General features: G+C 34.4%; 1 protein-coding gene across 6 annotated transcripts in view; it reads left to right on the plus strand.

The window, feature by feature from the left end:
- MEF2C (myocyte enhancer factor 2C) overlaps positions 1–25921 on the plus strand; it is a 151034-nt gene that overhangs the window by 31661 nt on the left and 93452 nt on the right. For 4 of the 6 annotated variants that reach the window (XM_032404025.1, XM_032404027.1, XM_032404021.1 and 1 more), the window contains exon 2: positions 23830–24022. In XM_032404025.1, the coding sequence (XP_032259916.1) occupies positions 23969–24022 (54 nt within the window). In that variant the 5' untranslated portion in view covers positions 23830–23968. Of the gene's footprint in view, positions 1–21597; positions 22001–23826; positions 24023–25921 lie in introns of those variants that run through there. The other 2 variants (XM_032404024.1, XM_032404023.1) reach the window with 2 other exon arrangements.

The raw sequence follows: 25921 nt of genomic DNA on the forward strand, positions 1-25921 counted from the left end.
CCTTTGGGGAATTTTTTTTAAAATAGGAAATTATTCTACATCATCTTTTTAAGAGTTTTAATAATAAGATTATAAATCTCAACTAAAATATTATATATGATTTTTAGTCGCATTACCCTGTGCCCAATTACTGGTTATAATTGTAAGTTTGCAGAATGTATTTATTTACATTCTGTGTATTGCCAATTTTTACTCATGTACCTTATAAATGCAATATATTTGAATCTAATTTTTCAAATTTAGATAATAGTTTGTATTATTCAACTTCAAATTTGAGAACTCCCTTGTAATGCATTTGTGACCCAAGTCACTACCAAAAATTGTGTGAGTATAAATGAGATAAACAAACTAGAAATAGTGATCTTAAGTGAAAGCTAGATTGGTGTTCAGTCTAGTCTCCTAACTAATTATGCATCTAACCAGTGTGTTAAAATTCTATCTAATCTATCTGGAATTATTCCCTCTCTCTTTTTTTCTAATGTCATTGTTTTATAGATGAGTTACTAAATGAAAAAAAAAAAGTGGTAATAGAGGAAGTTGGCATGGAGAATTGTAGCTGTATTCAGCTCTTTTTATCTTTTTCTAAATATAGTTATAAAATATTGTTCAGGTCAGCTGATGTAAGCAGTGGAGTGCTTCTTCATGTCTTCTTTCTTTCCCAATTATTTCAATAATGTTTTGATGAATTAAAGTATATAAGTGAAACAAAGAAATCAGTGCAAAGTTCTAATATCAAATCAAGAATTGAAATTGCTAATTCCCCAGATATTTTTAATATATTGCTAATCTCAAGACCAGGACTAAATTGGTATTCCAGGACTAAAGTGGTAAATTTTTAATGGAGATGTCTCTCACGAGCAAGTCTTATTATAACATACTAGAATATCATTTATTCTTTGAGGATGTGATTTATTCTATTTAAATATAAGCCCTGTAAAGGAGATGTGTTAATCTATTTTTACTCTAAGTACATAAATATGTCTGCTACACTCTAGTCAGTAGATGTATTCAGAAGCCAATATGCCTACACTCTCACATTTCTTCTGTAAATGATGAATAATATTGATAAATGAAAATTACAAATCTGCAATAGAGCTTAACTATTGAATACTGAATCATTCTGTTACTAACTCTGTATTCCAATGACATTTTCTAGATTAAAAAAATGTCATTCCTACATTTAAAAAATATTTTGTGCCTTTACAGCAATGTAAGCAAATGTGCATTTGAAAGAAATTCCACAATGCAGCCACAAATAATTCCCTGTAAGACTCAAAGTGCCATTTTCAAAAATGGTTCAATTTTCAGAATAGAATATTTAAAACCTCTTTCCTGCCAGACTTTACATTCCACATGTTTGGTACAATTAAAATGGAAGACTGGTGGAATGGAACTCTTCCATCTATATTTTGGAAAAACATATTCACTCACCTCAATTTGTCAGTGTGCATTAAGAGAGGTAGGTCATTATGCAGTAGAAAAAGAAGAAGGCAGCTCTAACTCATGTGACTGACATATACTGAACATGGCCATTAATACAACTTGGCAGTGACCTTGGCAACATTACAGGTAATCTCCTTGCAGGGATAAACTATTTGAATGATAGTATAAGCACAAAGAGAGTTCTTTTTGGAATTCTACCACTTAATTTTCTTATATCCTAACAAAGATATTTTTAACTGACCCCTTAATGATTTTCTTTTTACCTTTGCTCTCTCAAATGACAGTTTACTCCCAGGCATTGTTGCTGTCATTTTTCTGTCGGTATGGGGACTGCTATATATTTGGTGGCACTTTCATGAAAGGTTGAAGTCGATTCTATTTTTTATTATAGGTATAAATCTGTAGTCAAATTTTATTAGGCCACTCATAATCAAAGTTCTAAAAAGTAGAAAGCATATGTAGAGAAGATAATAGGTTGAAAACTCGATTTTGAAGAAAATTCTGTATTATATATTTCATAAAAAATCCAGCACCACAATTATTATTATTACTATTTAGGATTTATTTAGATTATTTAAAGTAAAATGCATATTTTTATCACAACTTCTGAGATTTTGCAGTAGAAGATTCAAGTGCATCATTGCTTATTTCCTACATCAGATGAGTTTGTCACACAAGAAGGGAACTGAGGTGCATAGAAGATTCAGGTAAATGAGTGGAAAAGACCACGATGAATAGTTAAGTTGTTATCTTATTAAAACATTCTCCTGCCCATCGTAATCTCATATTTAGTCATAATGTGTACTGAAATGCCTGTGATAAGGAAGTTTCATGTGATGGAGATTGAGCTTTTTTTTTTTTTTTTTACTTGTCAGAAAGAGAGCACAAGCAGGGAGAGTGGCAGGCAGAGGGAGAAGCAGCCTCCCCGCTGAGCAGGGAGCCCAATGTGGGACTTGATCCCAGGATCCTGGGATCATGACCTGAGCCAAAAGCAGATGCTTAACTGACTGAGCCACCCAGGGCTTATTTAAAAGCCTCTAAGAAGATCATAATTTCTTACACTTGCTTCTACATCATATTTCAATACAGGAAATGAACAATGGCTTTAAAGGAAGAGCATTTTTTTCCATAATGTGGATCCATTTTTGAAAAACTATTCCTTCCTAAATTGTTTTTGGGTTTTTTTTTGTTTTGTTTTGTTTTTTGCAATTTAAACCAGCTGTTGACAAAAGCATTTATAGAAGCTATTGACATTTTGATTCAGTTCTTTATAATGTTCATTCTAGTTTAAACTTTTACAAGCAGTCCAAATTAGTTAATTTTTGGAATTAAAGCAAATTCACTGGTCATTACATTTTTGAGTATCACTAGTATATAGAGTATTAGAAAGCTGCTTCCAATTAGTGGGTCATTTTAAGTGCACAAAGTGAATTATTTTCATACAAAGAACCTTAAGAATCATTTGATAAGAAGGACACAGAAATTTATGAGGTAAGGCAAGTTCAGTAAATTACAGCATACTGCACTTCTCATCAGTTCACCTATAAATTTAATCTTTACCAGCGCCTATTTGCAATTCATTGTCAATTGATCTATATAATCAGAATTCCTTATTATGTTTACATTACTAAGGCATACACCAAATGGAAAATTAGAGGTATCTTTCCTCTGGCTATAAATTATAAGTATAAATGGCTGCTAGTAGCCTATAACACTATTTAAGTTGTCCTTGAAATAACTTTAAATAGAAGCACATTAAGAAATATAACTTAAATCAGAGAAAAATTTAGTATTTTTGGTGCATTATGTTTAAACTACAAATAGCAATATATTTTAAACCCTATTTTTAAGAATAAAGTAAAAAACCAAACAAACAAAATGAAACACCCTTCTCTAATCTACTAAGAACCAAAGGTTGAAATTTATTTTTAGATAAAAGCTCAGATCCTCAATGCATTGAATTAGACATATTCCCTGTCAGGTGATTTAGGACTTTCACATAAAATTTGAAAATTTGGTGGTGAAATAGTTCCTTAAGATTTTATGATGGCTCCTAATACATGCGACAGCATTAACAGAGGAAGAAGAACCTGGAATCTGGAATCAGGCTCCCTTGTCTCAAAACCTAGTTTTGCTACTTACTTGCAGTAAAAAGTTGGGGAAGTTTCATATGTTTTCTCTTCCTTGATTTTTTTCTGAACTGAAATGTAATAGGACACACGATTACAAACTTATCCAAGTGTGAAATCCAACTGAAATAATAGAAATAATATTCCTAGGACATGTTCATTCAATGTTAACATTCTCGCTAAGATGACTAAAAATTGTTTCAGAGATATAAAATATCAAACATAAATTAAGACTTTTGCCAGAATTCCAAATTTTATTCTAGAAATCTTTTTTTTTTCCATGTTGCCAATCTGAAATAGAATCTCCCAACATGATAATTTTATGGATTAAAGAAAATCATAGATATTAGTTTCAGTAGTTCATAAAATCTGTCATTAGACATAGAAGAAACATGTATATTACCTAGTTAGTATATCTTACTTGGTAGTGAAGAAAGTGAGTCTTAGAAAAAATTGAATGAAATACAAAAATTGAATTTCAGAAATATTAAAATTATGTAAATGTGATTGTGTAGCATACATGGTCTACCTAGCAATTGGTATCATTTTTGTACAATGTCTCAGTAGGATTCTAAACTTCAATTCTAGCAACCCACTGGTACACCATTGATTATTTCAAATAGAATTTAAATGACATACACAGTATTAAGTGATGGAGTGTGTCTATGTTTCGGTGTTTAAGCTTCAAATACAATTTTGGGGAAAGGCAAATAGCTAATAGAACAAAGACCCAAATAGGAAATGCTTTTCATGTCATGATTTAAAAAAAAAAAAAAAACTTAACAAAAACGCACAAAAAAAAAACGATAAAGAGACGTTTTACAAAGCCCTGCATCCAAAAAGAAATGAGATAGGAAAACATTAACAAGACATCACCAGCCGATATATTAGGATCTTCTAAAACAACTCCGTCTGTTTAACTCTTAGCCAGTTGCCAGTGATGTGCCTGTCTCTGCACCATACCTTTTTCCAATTTCTAGGACAAGGTTGGGAAAGGGGCAGAAGTTTCTATGGGTAGATGGCTGAGCATTGTCCTGTTCCTTCTCCAGTTCAAACATTACACTGTAAGATGACACCCATCCCTAATTTCAAGGCTTCTAGAAGAGGATAAGTTGCTTTTCTTCAAAAGCCATTGAGATCCTAATTAAGAATATCACCTTTAAAAATATTATTTAGGATCTCATAAATACATGAAAAATTTACCTAGAAGCTGGCATATTGGCCTATATCTAGCCACATATCGAAGCTGTTTGCTTTTTTATCTTACTGTTTTCTCCTCCTGAGAATTTTTTTCAACGTATTAATGAAAACTAAATTTGTGACAAATAAATCATCACCATATCTCCCACTTCTTTATTTACTATAATTTTGATGCCTAATGCTATCTTTATAAATTCTCAGGAAAGGATTTTTCTCACCGTGTATCTTTATATTTTTCCATATGGTTGATTTTTGTAATTGCACTCTGTTTTTAATGTTATCTTTTATTACACAATAGGGAATCATTGATCACTTGCTCTCATCCTCGTATAGTAGAAGTACCTAAATATTACAGTCACAGACTACCCAGACATATAGCAGGAAACAGGAAAGTGAGTTGGCATTCTTGATTTACTAGAATTTTTTCTCTTTCAGTAAAACTAAGACAATATTATTCATTAATTAGTTTAGTTTTTTGTCAAACCTGGTGATTAGCCAAAGATTCATAATCTCTTAGGATCTAATCACAGGCAGGAATTAAAGATCCAAAGAATTCTTCACTAGAAGAAGATGACTATTAATGGAGCATATTTCAAAGGAGTTGGAAATATTTTTAAAGTATTCTTAGAAAATTTAAAATATAGGTTGGAAGATTGCACAAGTGGTCAAACACCACTTCATCTAGTATCACAAACATTAAAAAGAGAGGGGAGTATCTGGTTGGCTAAAGAAAGACCCATATGAAGAATGGAAATTTTAAAAGCATTATGGGAAAAGAAGAAATTAAAAACAGTATGGAAGTGAAAGGTCTAAGAAATAGTGAAGGCTTAAAATTTGATAAGGAGAATAGAAATTAAGGTATGGTCTTTACAAATTCATTCAGTTTAACCAGCAAACAAGAACAACAGCAAAGGATAAAATAAAGCCCATTTTTTTTATGTGGAGGTGAAAGTAAATATAGATAATGCCAGGAACATTGTAAGTTCCACAACGGTGTGATTTTTTTATCTGTTTTATTTTTATTCTTTGATTTATCCCTTAAAATAGTGCCTAAAACACAGTACGTACTAAAGCACTAAAAAAAAAAAAAACACTTTAGAATGAAGGAATGAATGAAATGTTTCTTTGCTTTATCTTTTATCTTTATTAAGCAACAAAATGAACTCATGCTTGTGTCCACGTACATAGGAAATGTAACATATGTATCTACGACCTGTGGAATCAAGTGATACTAAGAAACAAAGCAAATATGGAATTCCTGGGCAGGTCTAGCTAAACCTATGATAATTTTAGTAGCAGGAATTCTTGTAACAAATGCCATTGCAGGGCTACGAGGTACTATTCTTAAGAACTTTTAAATGAAATCTAGAAGGTAACTATCAATGATAATATTTTTAAAAGAAAGCAAAGGATGGCCCAGGGAACCACTGTTTGTAACTAACTTACAGAGTTAAAATATAGAAGGAAAAATCAGAATGACTTGTTATACATTTTGTATACATTCTGTAACACCCTGGGTGTGAGTATGAACCAACATAGCATCATTAAAAACTGGTCCTAGGAGGATATTTTAAACTACAGTATAGGGTGTGAAGGAGAAGAAATAGGTATAATCTCAACTTTCCAAGGCTTTTGGTTTTTGTCCTGTACAACATATTCATTCATAAATTAGAAAAATGTTCTCTAAACCATACAGATTTGAATGGTAGCTGAAGGAATAGTGAAATAATTTATCCACTAAATTTAAAAATGTTAATAAGTCCTATATAAAGAGTGTGAAGTCTGGCTCTTGAAAGATAGGATCTGAAGCCAGCATGACCTTGGTAAAATTGGTAAACTGAAAAAACGGTGAGAAATTATGAAGCTAAGGAAATACAAATTAACTCTTTACATACAAAATGTAGAGGAGTTGGCTATAACCAAATCTGGCAAGGGAAAACAATGCAAAATGGACGTAAATGAAAAGATAAACTTTGGCTTTAAAATTTATGCATTGTGTAGATAATTAAAAATATATATTTGATGGGAATATACAACAAGAGCCTATTTTGAGCACTACATATATTTTTGGACTAGAGAGTGAAAGGCAGATATGACTTGAAATGAATAGCTGCAAATATGGGGGGGAAATAGAAAGCAAAGCAAGGGCAGGATAACAAAAACAGGTATAATTCAATATACAGTCTTGAAGCGTCTGACATGAGGGACATGATCATCAAATGTTGTTCTCTGTATAGAGGGCAGAACAAGAGGAGTGGGCATAAAGTATTCTGTGAGGGATTAGCTATAAGTCAGAATTTCCTGAGTGAGAGTTGTGAAATATCAAAATAGGTTACTGAGGAAGGTTATGTTGCTTCTTTTCCGGAAGGCCTTAAAAATAGAGGTGGAATCCTTGTGAAATAATTTGGGGATGGTATTATCTGAAGGAGGAGAAAATGTATGACCTTGCATGGCCTCTGCCAGTATTAATGTCTGGCATTTCTACTCTTACCTTGGTTGAATGGAAATATACATACATATTTCAACCAAAAAAAATAGATTATTTTGCTCTTTTCTAACATGGCAAAATTTAGATAAATTTTAAAATGGATCTCCTAAAGATCCAGTTTAAGGAAAGTGAAATTTCCAAGCCCATCCTGAAGTTCTCCACAATAAGTTTAGAGAAACATTTATTAAATATTTATCCTACTTTTTTAAAGGAACTGAACAGAAATTATGCTATATTCATTGTTTTCCAATTCATAAAATATATAAGACAACCATTTTTATGTAATTTTGAATTTTGGATCATCAGAAAAGTGACCAAATAATGATTTGGTATGTTAACTAGTTACTTGATGGCAATGTTCACTTTTCTAGCATGTAAAAGTGATGTCACCTCTGTACTTCTCAGAACTCTTTTATTGCCAGACTCACCAACAGGCATGAGTGACTCCGATATAAAAATTATTCCAGACGTCTCTTCACTGTGAAAGGCAATATTTGCCAACAGGTTCTTTCTTACTGGATTAGAATTTTCAGAGATTTCCTGTTTACCGAAAGCCCTCTTCAAGTCCATGGGCTATAGAAACAGCCATGTTGAGCTTTCACTTTGCCCAGTCAACGGCCCAGCATCTTAAATTGAATTCAAGCTTGAATATAATGGGTCATTGTCAATCATGGAGTTTTTGAATGGCTCTGACCCAGTGTGCTCATCAGCTGGTACAATAACATATATAAATACATAAATGAATATAAGTGTACCTATATTTGTACCACAGTGCTCTCCTTATGAAAGTAGGAGAACAGTCTGATACATGCTGAAAATATACAACTGTTACTTCCTCACACTATGTAGGCTCTGACAGAGCAAGGCTCTGTGATACATTGTGGAAAAACTGATGTGAACTTCTGTAATACACCAAAGTGTGTGATTTTTCTTCAACAATTATAAATATATTGCCAATTATGTCAACTGTTTTTATACAATTAATAGTATCTTTTATTAGGTGTGTGTCTTATAAAGCTGATATACATAAAATTACTTCTAAAATAATATATTTAAAGAGTGTGAATTGCATAGTTATAGCCAGAGGTCTCAAACACAAAGAATTCTAAAGAAGTAGGTAAATGTATAAAATTCTAAAGTGGAAACTGCACTGCATAGAGAAGAATGTTGTGGTAGACCATAATTTGAGGAGATGAAGGAAAAGCATAAAGAGAAGGAAGAACAAGAGGAACAGAAAGGGGAGTGGGGGTGGGTTAATGACCAAGGTAATACCAGAATGAATTAGATCTGGGTTCGAAACCTACCCAAGGTACTGTAAAGGAGAGCAAGATGACTGCCTCAAGCCTGGAGACAAGATATCTGTAATACTTTTTGTAATACTCATCTTAATCATGAATAAAGTTGACTCTCCTGACCGGTCCATCCTCAGGAAGACACCTGTTTTCATGTTTTTGCCCAGGACTCGTGATGAATATATGCTTATTCATAGACATTCACCTGGTTTCCCTTGTGAGCAACCACATTCATTTGTAGAAAAGGGGAGGGGGGAACCTGCTGATGCTGATGATATGCTAATAACAAGTAACTAACTCAAGTGTCATTCTTTTCCCCTACCTGGCATAGTGAAGTAAATTCTTTTTGCCATCAAGAATAAGAAAATGTTAGGGATGCCTGGGTGGCTCAGATGGTTAAGCGTCTGCCTTCGGCTCAGGTCATGATCCCAGGGTCCTGGGATCGAGCCCCACATCGGGCTCCTGGCTCAATGGGGAGCCTGCTTCTCTCTCTGCCTCTCTCCCTGCTCATGCTCTCTCTTTCTCTCTCTATCTCTGTGTCTCAAATGAATAAATAAAATCTTTAAAAAAAAAATGTTAGATGAATTAAAGAACACTGATTTTTTTAAATAAAGATTTTATTTTTTTGAGAGAGAGACAGAGATAGCAAGAGAGAGCATGAGCGAGGAGGAAAGAGAGAAGCAGGCTCCCTGATGAGTAGGGAGCCCGATGCGGGGCTCAATCCCAGGACCCTAGGATAATGACCTGAACCAAGGGCAGAAGCCTAACCGACTGAGCCACCCAGGCACCCCTAAAGAACACTGATTTCAAAAGTACTTCTCAGATTCCACTAAAACCCTCTGAACATCCCATTTTCTGCAAAGAATTTTAACTTGAAAGCACTCTCATGAATAGTACATTGCTGCATGGAGAAGTAGCAGAGTATGTGGTTCGAGTACTGAGTCTGGGACTAGATTTATGTAGTCTATAATTACATATACCCTAACAGGAGCTGTGTGACCCTGGACAAGTAACTTAACCTCTCTGTCTTCCAGCTTTTCTTTCTGTAAAAGAGAAATGATTAAAATAGCCTTCCTCATAGGTTACCGTGAGGATTGGGGTTTGTATTTGTAAAGCTTTTGGTGCTATAGGAAGTATTTTATAATTCATAGCTATTTATTAAATTTCTAAATATGATTAGTGGTTCAAAGTGCATAATGTAACCTTAGTCTTAACTGTTTATAGTGCTTGAGGCTGATGTGAACCAACTTTTCAAAGCAAAAAGTATGGAAAAAACAATTCTGTTTACCCAGGGAATTAAACATCTTTGTCAGTTTATTTTTTCTCTAGGACTATATCTTTGGAGAAACATTTTGACGTCATTTTGTCTTACACCTTTACCAAATTTCTACCATTTAGGAACTTGAAAGAGGTCTTTAGAAATTGAACCTAGCTCCCTTTATGTATCTGAGGAAAATGAGACTCAAAACAGTTGACTGGCCCAAAGACCTGCAGCTCGTGGGTAGCAGAACCCAGCCAAGAATCTGATTACAAATAGAGCTTTCTTTTCACCATGCTCTACCACTTCTTGGTGCTTTGGAAATATATTGCACTAATTGCTGAATATTTTATTAGTATTTTTACTTTAAAAGAACAACAATATTCTGCACTTGATATCATGTTTGTACTTCTTTGTAAAGCTAAAAGAACAGTTTTCCATTGTTTTATCAATTATTCAACAATACTATTATGTTTTTCTTGAGCCAGGCACTGAGCAGTGTGTTGGTTTAGGGCATTTCAGTGTATTCGGTAGTCAGAGAAAACAAGCTTATTCCTTTCTTTAAAGCTAGCATTTCCCAAAACATACTCTGGATACATTTGGAAATACTCCAGATTCTGGCATCTAGCACACTGAAAAATATGAAAAGTCCTGCAGCAAAGAAACTTGTTCTCTCAATTTTTTTTTTTAATTTCCTGACTTTTTTTTTTTTTTTTTAAGAATAGCTTGTTATAATCCTTACGAACCACTGATCTTTGGAATCCAGGCTGGGATTTCTAAGGAGAGTCATGGGCTTGCTTCCACTGATGGGTGCTTTCTTTTAGATCCTAATTTTCAGAGAATCAGGATTTAAAAACTTCATTTCAGTAAACTTCTGATCTGTGGTAGCATGGTCTTTTTTACAGGGGAAGTACTGTAATACTTTCCATGTATTAGTATCTGCCAAGGATGATTGGGCTATCCTTGAAAATAGCCTGGGACAGAATGTGTAGACATGCTGAGATAAGGAGCCCCCTGCCAGGCCTTCAGCGTAGGAACCAACTTAGCTTACCCCAGGCCCACGGCCGGCCCACGCAGCACACTTGCCCTGCCTGGGTGTACGGAGGAAACATTCTGTTCGTCTGAGAACACCTCTATTCCTAGCTCTTTGACAGTTTCACTTTCCATATCCCCTCAGTTTTAAACATGTGGGAAAAGAGATAAAGGAAGGTGATGAAATGAAAAAATGGAGTGGGGAAGGCTACAAAGAGAGAGAAGAAACTCAGATTTACATGCCTGCTTTGCATGCAATCATGACTGGGTTTAGGAGAGGGAGGTGAGTGTCCTCCAAAGGTCATTTTACAAGATAGGAAGGGAGATGAGTATGCAGTGTGAAACATTGGTTAACATTGAGAATAGAATCAAACACTATGCTGATTTTTATTAGAATAAATACATTATGATTCATTTAGGGAAGGAAAGAACATTTTGATTTAAAAAAAAAAAACCTTTTCAAATTTATGATTCTTTTTTGGGGCATTAGATCAACTATAAATGATAATAGATCAGTGTTAACTTAGGCTTCATGGTAAATTATACAACTTACCCTATTTTAAAACTTATAAATTATGTTCACTATATAGGAAATAAAAAGAAATTAGTGCAGTACATGATCAAATTTATGCTACTCCCCCCAAAAATCACAGGGGAGGGAGAACTGAAAGTATATACCCATTATTTCTTAAATAAAGTTTGGTTGCATAGGAAATTTTGACCCCTCTCTTTACTTAAAATACTAGTTTTTCGTTAGACATTTCTATTTAACAACTTTTAAAATTAAAGTTTGTCTACTGCCTTTTGCTGTAATTTCTTATTTATTAAAATTCACAATCCTTGATTTTGTATTTTTCCTCTTAAAAATGCTTTAATTTAAAAAATACTAGATGATTCAATTTGTCTATTCATTCCAAGTTGGAAATTAATCTGTTTGGCTTGAGGCTACATAGCTTACTCTCATTAGATGGGTATGTCCAAAGATGTGAACATTTCCCATACAGTGAGACACTGGGATTTTCAAATATCGCTGAGATCTTAATCAAAACTGTGCTGATTGCTTGGGAGTTGGGTCCTGTGAGAGAGGAAATAAATCAACCTACCCCCGTGACTCAGGTACATTAGTAATGTTGTAAGATTGTTTATTTCTAAAAGAAAGAAGGTACAGTTTAAAATATATATTTCTATATTTCACATTTGCAAAAGTTTTACATTGTATTTGTCAGATTGTTCATGGCACTATGCATATTTAACACTGCAAAAGGAACTTTTATGCCCAAGAACTATTTCAATCAGTGGACACTGATTTAATGAAATGTCCTTTCACACCTTTCACATCTTTGGATTCAGTTCATATCAGTTTAGAAAACTTTTGCATTATACTCTATTATCGGTGCTTCAAAGTATTTATAATTTTTATGAAATTATACAATACTGAAATGAAGAAAACAATTTTACACAATTAATTTATGAAATTGAATTGCATCCAGTTGAATTTTTACAAATGAATATAGTGCTGTTTTTTATTTAAGCCTCACAACCTTATCAAAGAATATAAATGTTATTATTCCCATTCTGTAGATGAGGAAATTGAGGTTTCGGAAACTATGGATTAGCCGTTTGTAGCAACCATGACAGGCAGAGAATTCATGGTGTAATCAAGCTGGAGTCGTCATCCTCCAAATACTGCCTGGCTCCATCCGTGTTTTCGGTCTGTCCTCAGATGTCATCTTCTCAGATGTCATCTTCCCTCAGCACTGTCCACCTCTGCCCTTTCCTGCTCAGGCACCTCCTTGCCTGTACTACTGTGGTATTTTCTTTCTGTATCTATAATCATCATATTAGTGCTCTTCTTTATGGCCTCTCTCTCCCTTTAAAATGTAGGTTTCGTGAACACCACGACCTTGTTTGTTTTGTTCACAGCGGTGTCCCTGGTACCTGGCATCATGCTTGACACATTTATGTCTCTGTAACTTAAGACCAGACTTTTTCATTGTTATCTGTAAGATTAAGCATCATGATCTTGGCTCATAGTCTCCGATGACATCAGTGTCACCAGGATTCGATTTGCCCACATGGTCCAAGCTAAAGTTTAGTTTAAATCTCTGAGGAGAATATACCACGTACATTCGGTTGCACGTAGTTCATCTGCTCCAAAGCTGTAGCAGGTAGTCTGTAATACATCGTGCTAGGAGATACGTACCGCATACGTGCGCCAGAGTCTCATTTCTCACCTTTAACCGTCAGCATTCCTCACCAACAACCCTGACAGAAGTTCTGAAGTATGAAAACCGTGTGTTACACAGCCCTAGTGTGTTTTACAGCAAGCAGGGCTATCATGTAGAGTCCTCTTGTCCTGGAGTTTTGCGCAGATAAAGGGAGGATATAGTTTTGAGAGGAATGCTCTAACTACAAAGTGCATCCTGAAGGCCATTTAGCTCACAATGAAGGTCTGTGTTTTAAAATAGCACTATAACAAAGTAACTACAGAGTTTTGGCAAGGGCTTCAACTATTTATAGAACTAAGTAAGGCATAGTAAATAATACCACAGTACCCAGTTCTCCCTTGCCATAACCCCAAACTTATGAGAAGCACTGTAATTATATTTTTCTACTTTAAAAAAAATCATAGTAGCCATTATCAGTTTAACCATACGGAAGCTCAGGCTGAGATTTCTTTTTTAAATGCATAGTTTTGATTTTCAGCAGCTGCACTGGGTCTTTAATCATATATTATCTTTATGAAGCCTTTTTCTAACATATGTTAATTGGCTGTTTTCTGTGACAAATTATGAGCTCTTACTTTGATGAGGTTCAATTGCAATCATGTTGAAGTCGAGTACGTAGAGTTTCCACCCCTGCTGGCTCCTCAAACCACTACAAACATCCGCACGTCACTGCAGTGCTGAGTAATGGCAGGATTTGGGCTGGCTGATTTCACTACAGATTTTTTTTTCCACAGGATATTTTCAGCTTCTTTGTACTAAATCTGTTGCAGGGTTTGCCCTTTTTAGCAGAAGCATGCTCTAAAATTAACATCAAACCTTATTGGAGATTACTATAATACAGTGAGAAATATTTCATAATACAACACCCCAGCATCTGTTTTGCATTGCTAAAATTTTAGTATATTTATTATACATTTTTTAAAGTTAATCAGTTGTTAGGTTGTTAGTATTTTCTAAATCATCAGCATTTTGTAATAAATATTTTGAATTTTTCTCTTTTGAAGAGAAGGACGGTTATTTATTGAGTAGATGACTATTTAGCTGTCATAAAGAAAAGGCACGTACCATTTTTTCTAGGTGTTTCCAAATGTCAGTATGTTAAAGATTCTATTATATTTTCTTTTTTCTTTGTAGTTACATCTGTTGGTCAAGGAATAAAAGGAATTACATGTTCCGTCAAGGTTAATGTCCAATAAGATGCATAGCATCCATTTCAGTTTTCTATCCTAATGTCAGTTTTTAATATATGATTAGGATGAACATATATGTTCTAATCCATCTGCTCTGAGAACTGTGACAGATAGCCAGCATCAGATACCAACAGATGATCAGCGATAGCTATTATTAGAATAGATGTAAAAATACAGCACATTTGTTTATATTCTCAGAAAAGTAGTCAAGATAATTGATTAAGGCCTTCAGAAACTGTGTCAAACACCAGTCATACTGAGATTAGTTTAACTGTGTTTCTGCCCTGACATCTAAGGTAGAGGACTCTGTAAAGTGTGGTTCTCCAAACCCGAAGCTAGGGGTCAAATTTCCATACAGGTATTAGCGTTTAGAATAAGATGAGCCAGATGTGGATAGGAGCTACTCCTCCTCATGAGGCTGTTTTTAATCAGCCATTTCCCTGGAGTAGCACACAATCAATGAGCTCTAAATCCTGAGGCTACCTGCATTCATAGGAAGGCCTGCGAACATCATTACAGAACTTACAATTGAGCATATGTGAAAAAATTAGAGCAGAAATTAAGGGTAAGAAAGGTTAACTTCAGAAGTCTTACTTTGGTACTGCTCTTTTAGAAGGTCTTAAAGAGATAATTCAAAAAAATTTTTTTAAAGAATATTAAACCCTACTAAATGCAGATACTACTCTATTAAAAGATCACTGTAAATAAGCCAAGGGAACGTTATTATCGATTTATGCTAGCCAGAAGTGTTTGAATATGTATATTATTTTGAGAAGGTACATGTGTAGATTTCAGCATGAGTAAGTAAATCTAAAGTGGGTTGTTGGTTGCTTTTGGTTTTGTTTTGTTTTGTTTTGTTTTTTTCATTAATAGTACTACGGCTAGAGAGCATGGCTTTAGGAACGCTGTGTGATATACTTCAGTATGACTGCAAAGTCAATTGATGCACTGTGTCTTAAGCTAGTGTACACAAGGAAATTTAGTTCCACTTGATAAGACACAGACTTAATTGGCTTTAAGAAAATAAACCAAGGTAAAAAATGACGTGCAAATGAAACAGAGAACTGGGTACTTGACGGTATGGAAGCCCGTGAGCCATGTGGCTTAATTGGGGCCAGTTGGGATCATTTAATGATTGCTGTCAGAAGATCAGATTTAATTCTCCTTATAAGAAGACCACAGTGGGATAGAGTGAAACAAATTGTCATCAGAGGTTTCAGATGAACAAAGCCTTAATTAGGTTGATTAGGATGCTGTAAAAGAGATGAAGAGAATAGAAAAATTGATGAATCACTGGTTTCCATGTTGAGCCACATGTAACAGCAAGATCAAATATCTATATTTTGAGAGACATTATTACAGTATTTTGAATATTACACATATCAGATGGAAGGCTTTTGTGTAAACTTTCTAAATTTCTGAAGTTCAACTAGAGACAAAGATAAATGACATTCATTGGAAAATACTGGGTGATTTATCAAGCTTAATGTATAACAAAAACATTGACAGGAGGACAGTTGTATTTCCATTTAAAGCTCATCTTTAAATATTAAATAAAGAGGGGAAAATAAATAACAACAGAGGCAAATTATTTTTAAGGACATAATTTTGAATTGTTTAACATATATTTGAATACAGAATAAAACAAAGCCTTTACTTAGAATGTCCTGTTTTAACCATTCATATCACAATCTTAGTAATACTGTGATTACTTACTGGTTATAATACTCATGACTACTCAGGTAGTCATGTACTCTTACTGTTTTATCATCACATTATGAAAGACTAAAATGTGGTTTTTCAAACATTTGCTGCAGTTTTGCAGGAAAATGTTCTCTCCACACACACCCATACACACACACTGATGTATCGGTAAGGCTAAAAACTGGGTCCAGTACATACAGGTTTTTGAGAAAGAGATTTATAGACTCTTTCCATTTTAATAATGAAATATGATACATTAAAGATTAAGAAAATAATGGACATAAAATTTTTTTCTGACAGGATTATGAGATGCCTGGGAATTCAGATTTTATTATAATAAGATGATAATGTATAATAGCAGCATCTCCCCTTTCAAGCCTAGCTTGATTTGGGGCTGACAATTTTGTGTTCACTGATATTGGTGTTGTATAGTGCTTTACTTGCTTTGTTCAATAATAGCAACAAAAAATCCAGCTGCATATCCTTACTGAGAGGTTACAGCTGGGGAACAGAACACAATCTGTGATGCTAAATAGTAGCTCTTGCTTTGTGATGAGACAGTGCAGGATTTACCTTTGTGGTAAGCTCTGCCACATCATTAAGTGGCCTTTGAAAGAAAACATGGTGGCTGCACTGTTGTGAAAAATTAGGAAAACAAAGGCATGGTAGAACCACGAATTAATTACTTAATATGATATGGAAAGACAAAAAACTGTGGTGTGGTTCAACAGCATGAGGCTCTTGACATATTTAGACCATTTGGAGTTTTTTTTTTTTTTGGCATGGGGAATGGAGAATGCTGTTTAAGCTGCATTATGAAAAAAATGTTCGAGACAAAATATACCATGGAAAACCATGACAGGAAAGCTGTGCTTCCCCCGTATTTAGTAAATTGTTTCTAATGCAACACAGTTGTTTAAAGGTATGTGTCTCCTAAATTCTAGAACTGTGTAAATAAAATGATTTATGTCAGTGATAATGGCAGGTTAGGCCCACTTATTAAATTAATTGCAGAGGTTTTCAAAACGAGTTCCTTTTTAGCCTTATTATATTTCTGACATACATTTCATCTCCTTCTGTCCTTGGGGAAAGATATTAAAGTAGGACTAGAAGCATTAATGTAGAGTTTTCAGCAGCCGTGGTCATTGGGAAAATTGATATATTTCCCTAGTTATTTCTACTTTTGCTGCCTGAAGCTCTTCCATGACTGATACTTAAGAGAAACTTCTTAATTTTTATAACACTATAAATTTTTTCCTCATATAATGATTATTGTTAAGGAATAAATGAAGCATTACCTGTTAGAACTTGCTCATCATTAGCTTTGCAAAGTGAAGTCTTCATGGTATATGTAAGGTCTTTGATTCACTTGGTAGCCTCATAGTATAATATGGTTTTCATTTTATGTCTCAAAACTGAAGCAGTCTTACAAGTAGTAGGTCACGTTCCCAGTACCGCTATAGACCCACTTCACCTATAATACCACCTTTAATGACCATAGCCATCCTGCACATCAGGAAGTTTGTTCCCAGGGCACCTGGGTGGCTCCCTTGGTTAAGCATCCTACTCTTGATTTCAGCTCAGGTCATGATCTCAGGATTGTGGAATCAAGCCCCATGCAGGCTCCACACTCAGCAGGGAGTCTGCTTGGGATTCTCTTCCTCTCCTTCTGTCCCTCGCCCCGCTCTTGCTCGCTCTCACTCTCTCTCTCTCTAAAATAAATAAATAAATCTTTTAAAAAAAGAAAGTTTGGGGGCGCCTGGGTGGCTCAGTTGGTTAAGCATCTGCCTTTGGCTCGGGTCGTGATCCCAGCATCCTGGGATCAAGCCACGTATCAGGCTCCCTGCTCAGTGGGGAGCCTGCTTCTCTCTCTCCCACTCCCCCTGCTTGTGTGCTCTCTCTCTCTCTCTGTTAAATAGATAAAATCTTTTTTAAAAAAGTTTGTTCCTAACTCGTTGTAGGGAACAACAAGCTGAAGTTCAGACCTGAGCTTCCTAACTTCAAAATTCTTTCTGCTTCCACTCCTCAGTATAAATTACTCTTCTTCCATATATGAGGTGCTATATAAATATGACAAAAGATTAAGTGAGGTTATCAGCCTGCTTCTATATATACGAAAATGTTCTCAGGAGTGGTCATTAAAAATAACAACTGAAGAAAACACACCTGAGAGATGAGAATCTTAAAATCATTAATCAACTAAGTTATTAGCTCCTACTATATAGGTTTGGCAGTGGGATAGATACTGGGAATACAAAAGTGGGAATACGAAAGTGAGACAAAACAGAGTTGGCTCACAGATGTTGAAGAAGACAGGCAATTTCAATTATGACAAGTGCTACAAAGGAAGACATGGTGCTCTGTGTCTTAATGGGGGATTTGTTGCAGTCAAGAAAAGATGGAGTGCTTCCTGAGGAGGTGAAATTAGAGCTGAGATGGAAAGGAAAGGAAGAAGTTAAGGAGGCACAGAGAGGAAGAAGGAACATTCCAGGCAGAGGGAATTGCACATGCAAAGGCCCCGTGATAGGAAGGAGCATGGCATGTGTGGAACAGACAGATGACATTATTATTTGTGTGTGATATTATGTTACATAGACTTGAAGATGACTCAAAATCCCATCATACTAACATTAAATTGAAATGAATTGAGGAAATAACCTTGTGTTTGGCATGATGGTACTTATCCAGTGGTAAATAATGGTTGTTTTTTTATTATCTTTAGAAGAGTAAGTTTTGGCTATGTGTCTAAAATGAACTCAGCTTGCATTCATAGCTAGGGTAACATAACATGCTATATAGAACATCATAAACTTAGAGAGAAGTAGAAGAATGACTTTCAGGACCAAGGAAATATCCCCCAATTCGTAAGACATCACATAGTTGAGTAACGGTAAGAATAATAATTATTATATCTTTTGAAGTTCAAAATACCTCTTAAGCAGAAAAAAAAGTAAAAGTTCTACTTGTTGCTTTTAACCAAAATATAATTACATGTCTCATATGTCTTTCAAATATATCATAAGGTAGAAAGTTAAGTGTATCTAGATGTACCATAATGAGCAAAGTTTTCCACTTAAAATAATATTGGATCATTTAATTATCTGAATTAGTAATACCGGGCTTGCAGCAGCTGGGCTTAATATCATTTTTGTCCCTTACTAAGAATCCAGTTTGTATTTATTTAACAGTATTTCTTGTGTGATACAGTGTTCTTGGTTTTCAGCCTTGAGTTTTTATAAAACATTATATGGAGATGCTAGTGTTTGAATATGTGAGTCAGTGAAGAAGTTATTTGCTAATACTAGTAAAAGAAAACCAGAATTCTTTCTTTGCAAATTGACATCACATATTTTAATGTTTTATCATTATTCATGGGCTGTTTTTATTTAAGTGACTGCATTGTGCTTATCATAGCAAATACATGCTTTGTAAAGATAAGTTTAGCAGAAGAGAATTAATTTCTTCCCACATCTTTTAATGTGGCATGGCAGTCTTACTCTACGATCAAAACACATAACTGAAGGTTGTGTTTAATTTCTAAATCAAAGTGTTGTGGGAAGATGATTGAAATCTGAAGATGACTCAGATCCACTTGATATGTGGTTTTCTTCCTACAGAAAACTTATGGTAGACTGCCATTTCCATGTTAGAAGGAACCTAATAGTGACGAGATTGAAATAAATAGTTTCACTATGTACTGAAAGTTTATGTTAGTTTCTTTGGTTCTTACTCTGAATTTTTTAAAAGAACTTTGAGACCTTCAGTAACATAGGCATCTATTCTCCCCACCCACTATATCTTTTTTTAAACTATGGGTACAAAGAAGTAACCAATGTGCCTTACTAACAAACACTGATATATTTTGGGGGGCAGTTTTTGGAATTCTTTTTTTTTTTTACCAAAAATAAAATTTATCCAATTGGCATTGGCTCTTTGTCTGTATAGAATTCATTTGCCTCAAAAAGTAAATTATGATTATATGGCTGCATTAGCTGTGTCAGATGATTTTTGTGAGGTAATAAAGGTAATTATGATATATCTCCTACTTCACCGAAGTTAACTTGTTTGTTTTCTTATTTTTATTTCTTAAAGAAGTCATACAAAATATTAACCTAGAACTGAAATGGATTTTTCTTAGGTGTTTTAAAACTAGAAATAAAAAATTGCATCCCCATGTCTGGATTTCTGTCATTGTCCCTTATCTGAACCTCTCAAAGGCCTCTCTGTGTGTGGTGTGCAGCACAGCACACTCAGACAGTTCTGCTCAGAGAAGGAAGTGAAGAGTTTTGGTTCCCATTTTACACTTCTGGAACAGTTTAGGGAAGGAAGCACCTTTACACCTTTTATTGTTCGTGGTTGCTGACATCATATCCTTCCCTGACCAGTCTGTGCGTGTTTCCTGCCATTCTGTCAAGATTCTTCTGTGTTACAGGGAGGGATTTGTGGGAGGGAGGGAGGGAGGGAGGGAGGGACAGAGGGAGGGAGGGAGGGAGGAAAGGAGCGAGAAAGAGTGAGGCAGGGAAGGGGGGAGGAGGTATGTGTCACTCAAGGGAACTTGTTTGTAAATGAGAGAGCTGGGGTAGGAGAATGATCTTTAGCATCTGTCCACAAGAAATTCTTCTCAACTTGGGTCTCAAAACCACTTTGCCTTCATCTGTCGGCTTATGCCAAACTCAAAGTGAACAGAAGCCTGCCATAATGAAGTTCCCCTTTTTAGTAAGCAGCCTGATTTTATTTTTCTTATATTTAGGTTGACAAAAAGAAAAAAAAAAAAGGCAGAAGACTGTAGCTCTATAGAGTGTAACTGTGGTAGAGCATTTCTTTTTCTTTTTTTAATTACTGATTGTTTCTATGTAGCTCTGTCATTTTCCAAGAATGCTTCTTTCATGTGGAAAGAAGTAGCGGCAAGGCTGCTGGAATTATTTTAAGCTTATGGTTGATTGTACATAATGAAACTTCTCAGCATAACTTGAAATTCTACTACATGTAGTTTAGCTATTCTTTTCTTCGTATACATACAAAACAAATTTTAAAAACTACTAAAGTTATTTAATCTCTTTTTCAGCTTCTCTAGGCCTCCTACAAATTAATACTTAAAACTGACCTTACAATACAATTTTTGCATAAAAATCAGCTTAGAGAAGTACTTACACTAAGGAAACTACTACTGAGCTATTGTTGACCTTCCTAACTCTTTGAGTTTTTACTGACAGCCTTGAAATGTGGTGATCCATAATCAAATGTTCTAAGGCACATTTCGTGACGTATTTTACTTCATGAAAAAATCACATCACCATCACGTAGTTTTCTGCATATGTACATAATAATATCAGGTTTTGCATTTTAAAAATGTTCAGAAGGCTACACTTCAAGAAATAATTCATTTTTATGGAAAACAAGAAAATATTTTAATTTTACTGAAATTTAAGCTTGTTTCTCTTTACATTACCTTGCATATTTCAAAAAGGAAAATACATCTAATGGCATTTTCACTGACTGTTTTATATATATGTATTTGATATACACATACAAATTTTTTCAGGCAAAATATTTCCCATCCTTTTTTAAGAATTAAAAAAAATCCTTGCTCTGCTCTTTTTAAAAAGTGTCTCTCCTTTCAAAGTTGTGAAATACGGGGTGGTGATATGTACGAACTCTTCTAAGTTTGGCTCATGAGGAGTTCTCTCTCTGCCTTTCTGAAGAGACTTTTCTCGAGGGATGCTTCTCTGCTTGTTTGGTTATTTGTATTTTGAAACCAGGATCTGTAGAAGTTCTCGTCTTCCCCGCCTTGTCACCACACTCTAATCTGTTCACCCTGACCTTCCACCTTAAAGTGAATAAGCGCTTAGGCAGGCATAGTCCTGTAAGCCGATAGTGCCACCGGCCTTAGCCAAATGAAAAGAAAGGAAATTGTCCCATATGTGTTTGCTGTGGATCCATGGGTTGGCTTTTCTGTGACAGAGGAAGCCTGTCTGTTTCTTTGGGGTCTTGCACATGCATGGGAAATGCCATTCTAACGTGCCGCTTGCTTCTAAGGTAAGACTATAGGAAACACAGGAAAGTTGCCCAGTTGAGTGATATTTAAGACAGTTTCTAAAAATAAATAGATGGACAGTGTGTGGCAACAGGGAATATATAATGCGGTTGTGCTTCGTGAATGTTTCATATTTTAATGTGATTTTAATGTCTTATTATAGCTAATTTTTTCATGTGTATTTGTCAAATGTGTGTTATTTACATAACTCTTTAAAACTTTTGAACTACTTCCAACAGTTTAAAATTGCCGCTGGAGTAATAATTTTTGATGAGCACTGTGTGGTCATGATATTACTCAACATATATAGTATTCCCAAAGGCACAACTGAGCTGCAGTTTCATAGAAAGGCATTGGGCAAAAGAGAATGGATGGTCTTAGTATTTAAGCAGCACTTAATCCACCAGAACTAATTATATCATAATAGCTTCTGCAATTAGATAATCACAGAAAATTTTCATTTAAAGAAATTTACTCAAGGTGATAAAGAATTTAGAAATTAAATTAAAGAAATCAAAAGACAGCTGATGATCTGACCAAGTGTATAACAGCTTTCCTGTTCCAATAACTTTGAACTGAAGCCAAATAATCTATTAAATAGCCAGGACATTGGCTTAACATTACATAATACATGTGGGAATTTCTCAGGTCCCTGATCAGACACCAACTAAAACAGGGAAATTCTGAGCAATGCGTAAAGTAGTAGCATTCTTTGACATAAAACTGGATAGAATAATTGAAGCTGTTGCATACAAATGAAGAATCCAATGTGGAATGCTTTCTTGTTAACTTCCACATTTCACGGCAATTCATTTTCATTATGTTCAAGTGTTTTCAGATATAATTTAAAACAAAGTAAAATATATACTTTTAATACTAGGGTTCTCTGGGTTTATTTTATATTATTGATGATCATTTCTTTAATTTTAATTCATGACCTAAAGGTATCTAGTATATAATACCAGGCTTCTGTAATTTTGTATCTTACTCACCAAAGACATATGATATGTCTTTTTAAAATATTTAAATTTAGAGAACTGAGGGCTTATTATAAAAAGTGTAGTTATAAAAAAAAGTATCATTATAAATGGAGTAATACTCTAATTTTTTGCACCATTTCTTTTCTGTGAATGATTATCTTTTTTGATTCTTGTATTCAAGATATAGCTTAAGGGCTTTCAAGAGGAAAAGGAGATCTCACTGCTGATAGCTGCTTATTATGTAAGATTAAATATCCCATATTATTTTTACAGTGTTCTCATGGCAGTGACTTTTTAAAAATAAGATTAAAGGATTTAGATTTAAATTAGTTGACATTTACATATATCAAATAGCACTTTCATAATAGTCCATCCTATTTGCATAACGAGGGGACGTTATCACCTCTGCTGTCAAAACACGAGATTGTTTTCCCTTCAGAAATGAATTAGCTGCCCTACTTAGCATACACAGGTACATAAAGGTTCATTAACTCTCTGATTTAGGTAATTTTTCATAATAGAAGGGTGAAAATAGTCACCTAATTTCATTAAAAAATATTAAGGAACTCGTTGCAAAAGATACATTTCAAGTGTTGGGCTTTGAAGTATAGTTTTTGTCATTTAAATGACTTGTTAAATTACTTATGAGATTATTTTAATTATAAAAACAAACCGTTCCTATTTGATATGCTCCTGCGTGGGATATACTATGTGCTTTTAGTACTTATTTTCATTCATTTGATTGGCTTACTTTCATATAGTTCTCTTTTTTAAAAAATTAGAATATGATCGCTCTTACGAAACCGCCTCTCTGTTAAAGTGGTATTTAATTTTTCTCTTTTGTCCAGCAGGAACGAATGCAGGAATTTGGGAACTGAGCAGTGCAAGTGCTGAAGAAGGAGATTTGTTTGGAGGAAACAGGAAGGAGAAAGAAAAGGAAGGAAAAAATACATAATTTCAGGGACGAGAGAGAGAAGAAAAACGGGGACTATGGGGAGAAAAAAGATTCAGATTACGAGGATTATGGATGAACGTAACAGACAGGTGAGTGGGGTAAACTTTTTCCTGTATCATTATTTACATGGACTATTTATTACATTGTCCCCAGGTATTTTAAAGATACTGAAAACATTTTGAACTTACAAACATCCATTAAGAGAAGTTTTAGTGAATTAAATGTGGCCAGTTTAAACGCTAATATTCTATCATATGTAAAGGGGAAAAAAATTACCTTGTCTGTTAGAGAAATAGTTTACACATTCATGATTGTTCACTTTTTATTTCGACATAAATTTTGAATGGGAACTGTACTTCTGTAATACTAATAGCTTAATAATTAAGAGTTAATAAGCATAACATTGCTACACTGCATGCATCATCAAACAAAGATATTCTTATATGCATGGAAACAAGGCCTTTTGTGGTCATCCATTTAAAGGTTTAGAATATAGGCTTATAAAAATAGCTTTCATTGTATTCACAGTAAAAGAGACTTTGAAATGTATTCAAAATATTTAGCATTGTGCTGACAACAACAACGAACACCCTCGCCAAATATTAGTAACTTAAAACATATAGGCAAAAACTATTAGTTAATTCACACCATCTTCTTTAAACCATGAATTTTATAAACAAAGAGGCAGATGATGTTACAATTTTTTTTCTACAACTCCATTGATAATGCTGTATGATCCCATTAATGTATCCTAAAGATTTTATATATCCAAATGCTCTATTCAGCAAAGACTTGTATATCCTGAATATCTGTGATTTGACTGTTTTTCTTCACACTTGGGGAGAGTGCATTTAGTTAGGTGATATAAGGATAGCTGGGTGGTTTGTATACATTCTAATGTTAAATAACAAAATATGGGAGAAATTACAGTACTGCCAGATCCCAACCATTACAGATGGATAATGGAACCTGCAAAACAGGCATTCCTTGACCATGGGAGAGAATGTTTTACCTGTTGGCCATTTACTCTGAGGAAAGCTAAGAGGATAGCCTTGGAGATGCCCTCACCAGACTCATTTTCCCCAAATAAAGACACTCTATCTCTCCGGTTGTCCCTTTCTGTCTTTTTGGAACTGCAAGTGAGACTAGAACTGATTTGTGGTTTCAGTTTTTTTATATTTTTTCCAGTTTTATTGAGAAGTAATTGACATACATCACTGTGTAATTTTAAGGTATACATTGTGTTGGTTTGATTTACATATATTGTGAAATGATTACCACAATAGGTTCAGCTGACACCCATCATCTCATATAGATACAATAAAAAGAAAAGAAAGAAGAGAAAGAAAAAAAATTCTCCTTGTGATGAGGACTCCTAGGATTTACTCTCTTAGCAACATTCCTGTATATCATACATTGGTGTTAACTATAGTCACCATGTTGTACATTACATCCCTAGGACTTATTTATCTTGTAACTGGAAGTCTGTACCTTTTGTCCACCTTCATCTGTTTCTCCCTCCTCCCACCCTCCCCCTCTGATAATCTCAAATCTGATCTCTTTTGATGAGTTTGTTTGTTTTTTAGATTCTACATATAATTGAGATCATACAGTCTTTTCTTTCTCTGTCTGACTTCTCACTTAGCATAATGCCTTCAAGATTCATACATGTTGTTGCAAATGGTAGGATTTCCTCTTTTTTATGGCTGAATAATGTTCCATTGTGTGTGTGTGTGTGTGTGTGTGTGTATAACCACTTCTGTATTCATTCATCCATCAATGGACACTTAAGTTGTTACCTGTGTAAATTATAATGAACAGAAGTTGTTCTTTATGCCATCAAAGCCAGTATGTCATTAAGAGATAAAGAAACTTTTTAGATTTTCAAGTTTATACCCCCTTAAATTATTGTATTTAAGGTACGTATGACTTGAACTATTTTTGGCTGAAAATTGAGCTAAAGGATAAATAAAGGTTTATGATGGATT

The sequence above is a fragment of the Phoca vitulina genome, unplaced genomic scaffold (genome assembly GCF_004348235.1).
Source record: "Phoca vitulina isolate PV1807 unplaced genomic scaffold, GSC_HSeal_1.0 scaffold6, whole genome shotgun sequence".
NCBI lineage: Eukaryota > Metazoa > Chordata > Mammalia > Carnivora > Phocidae > Phoca > Phoca vitulina.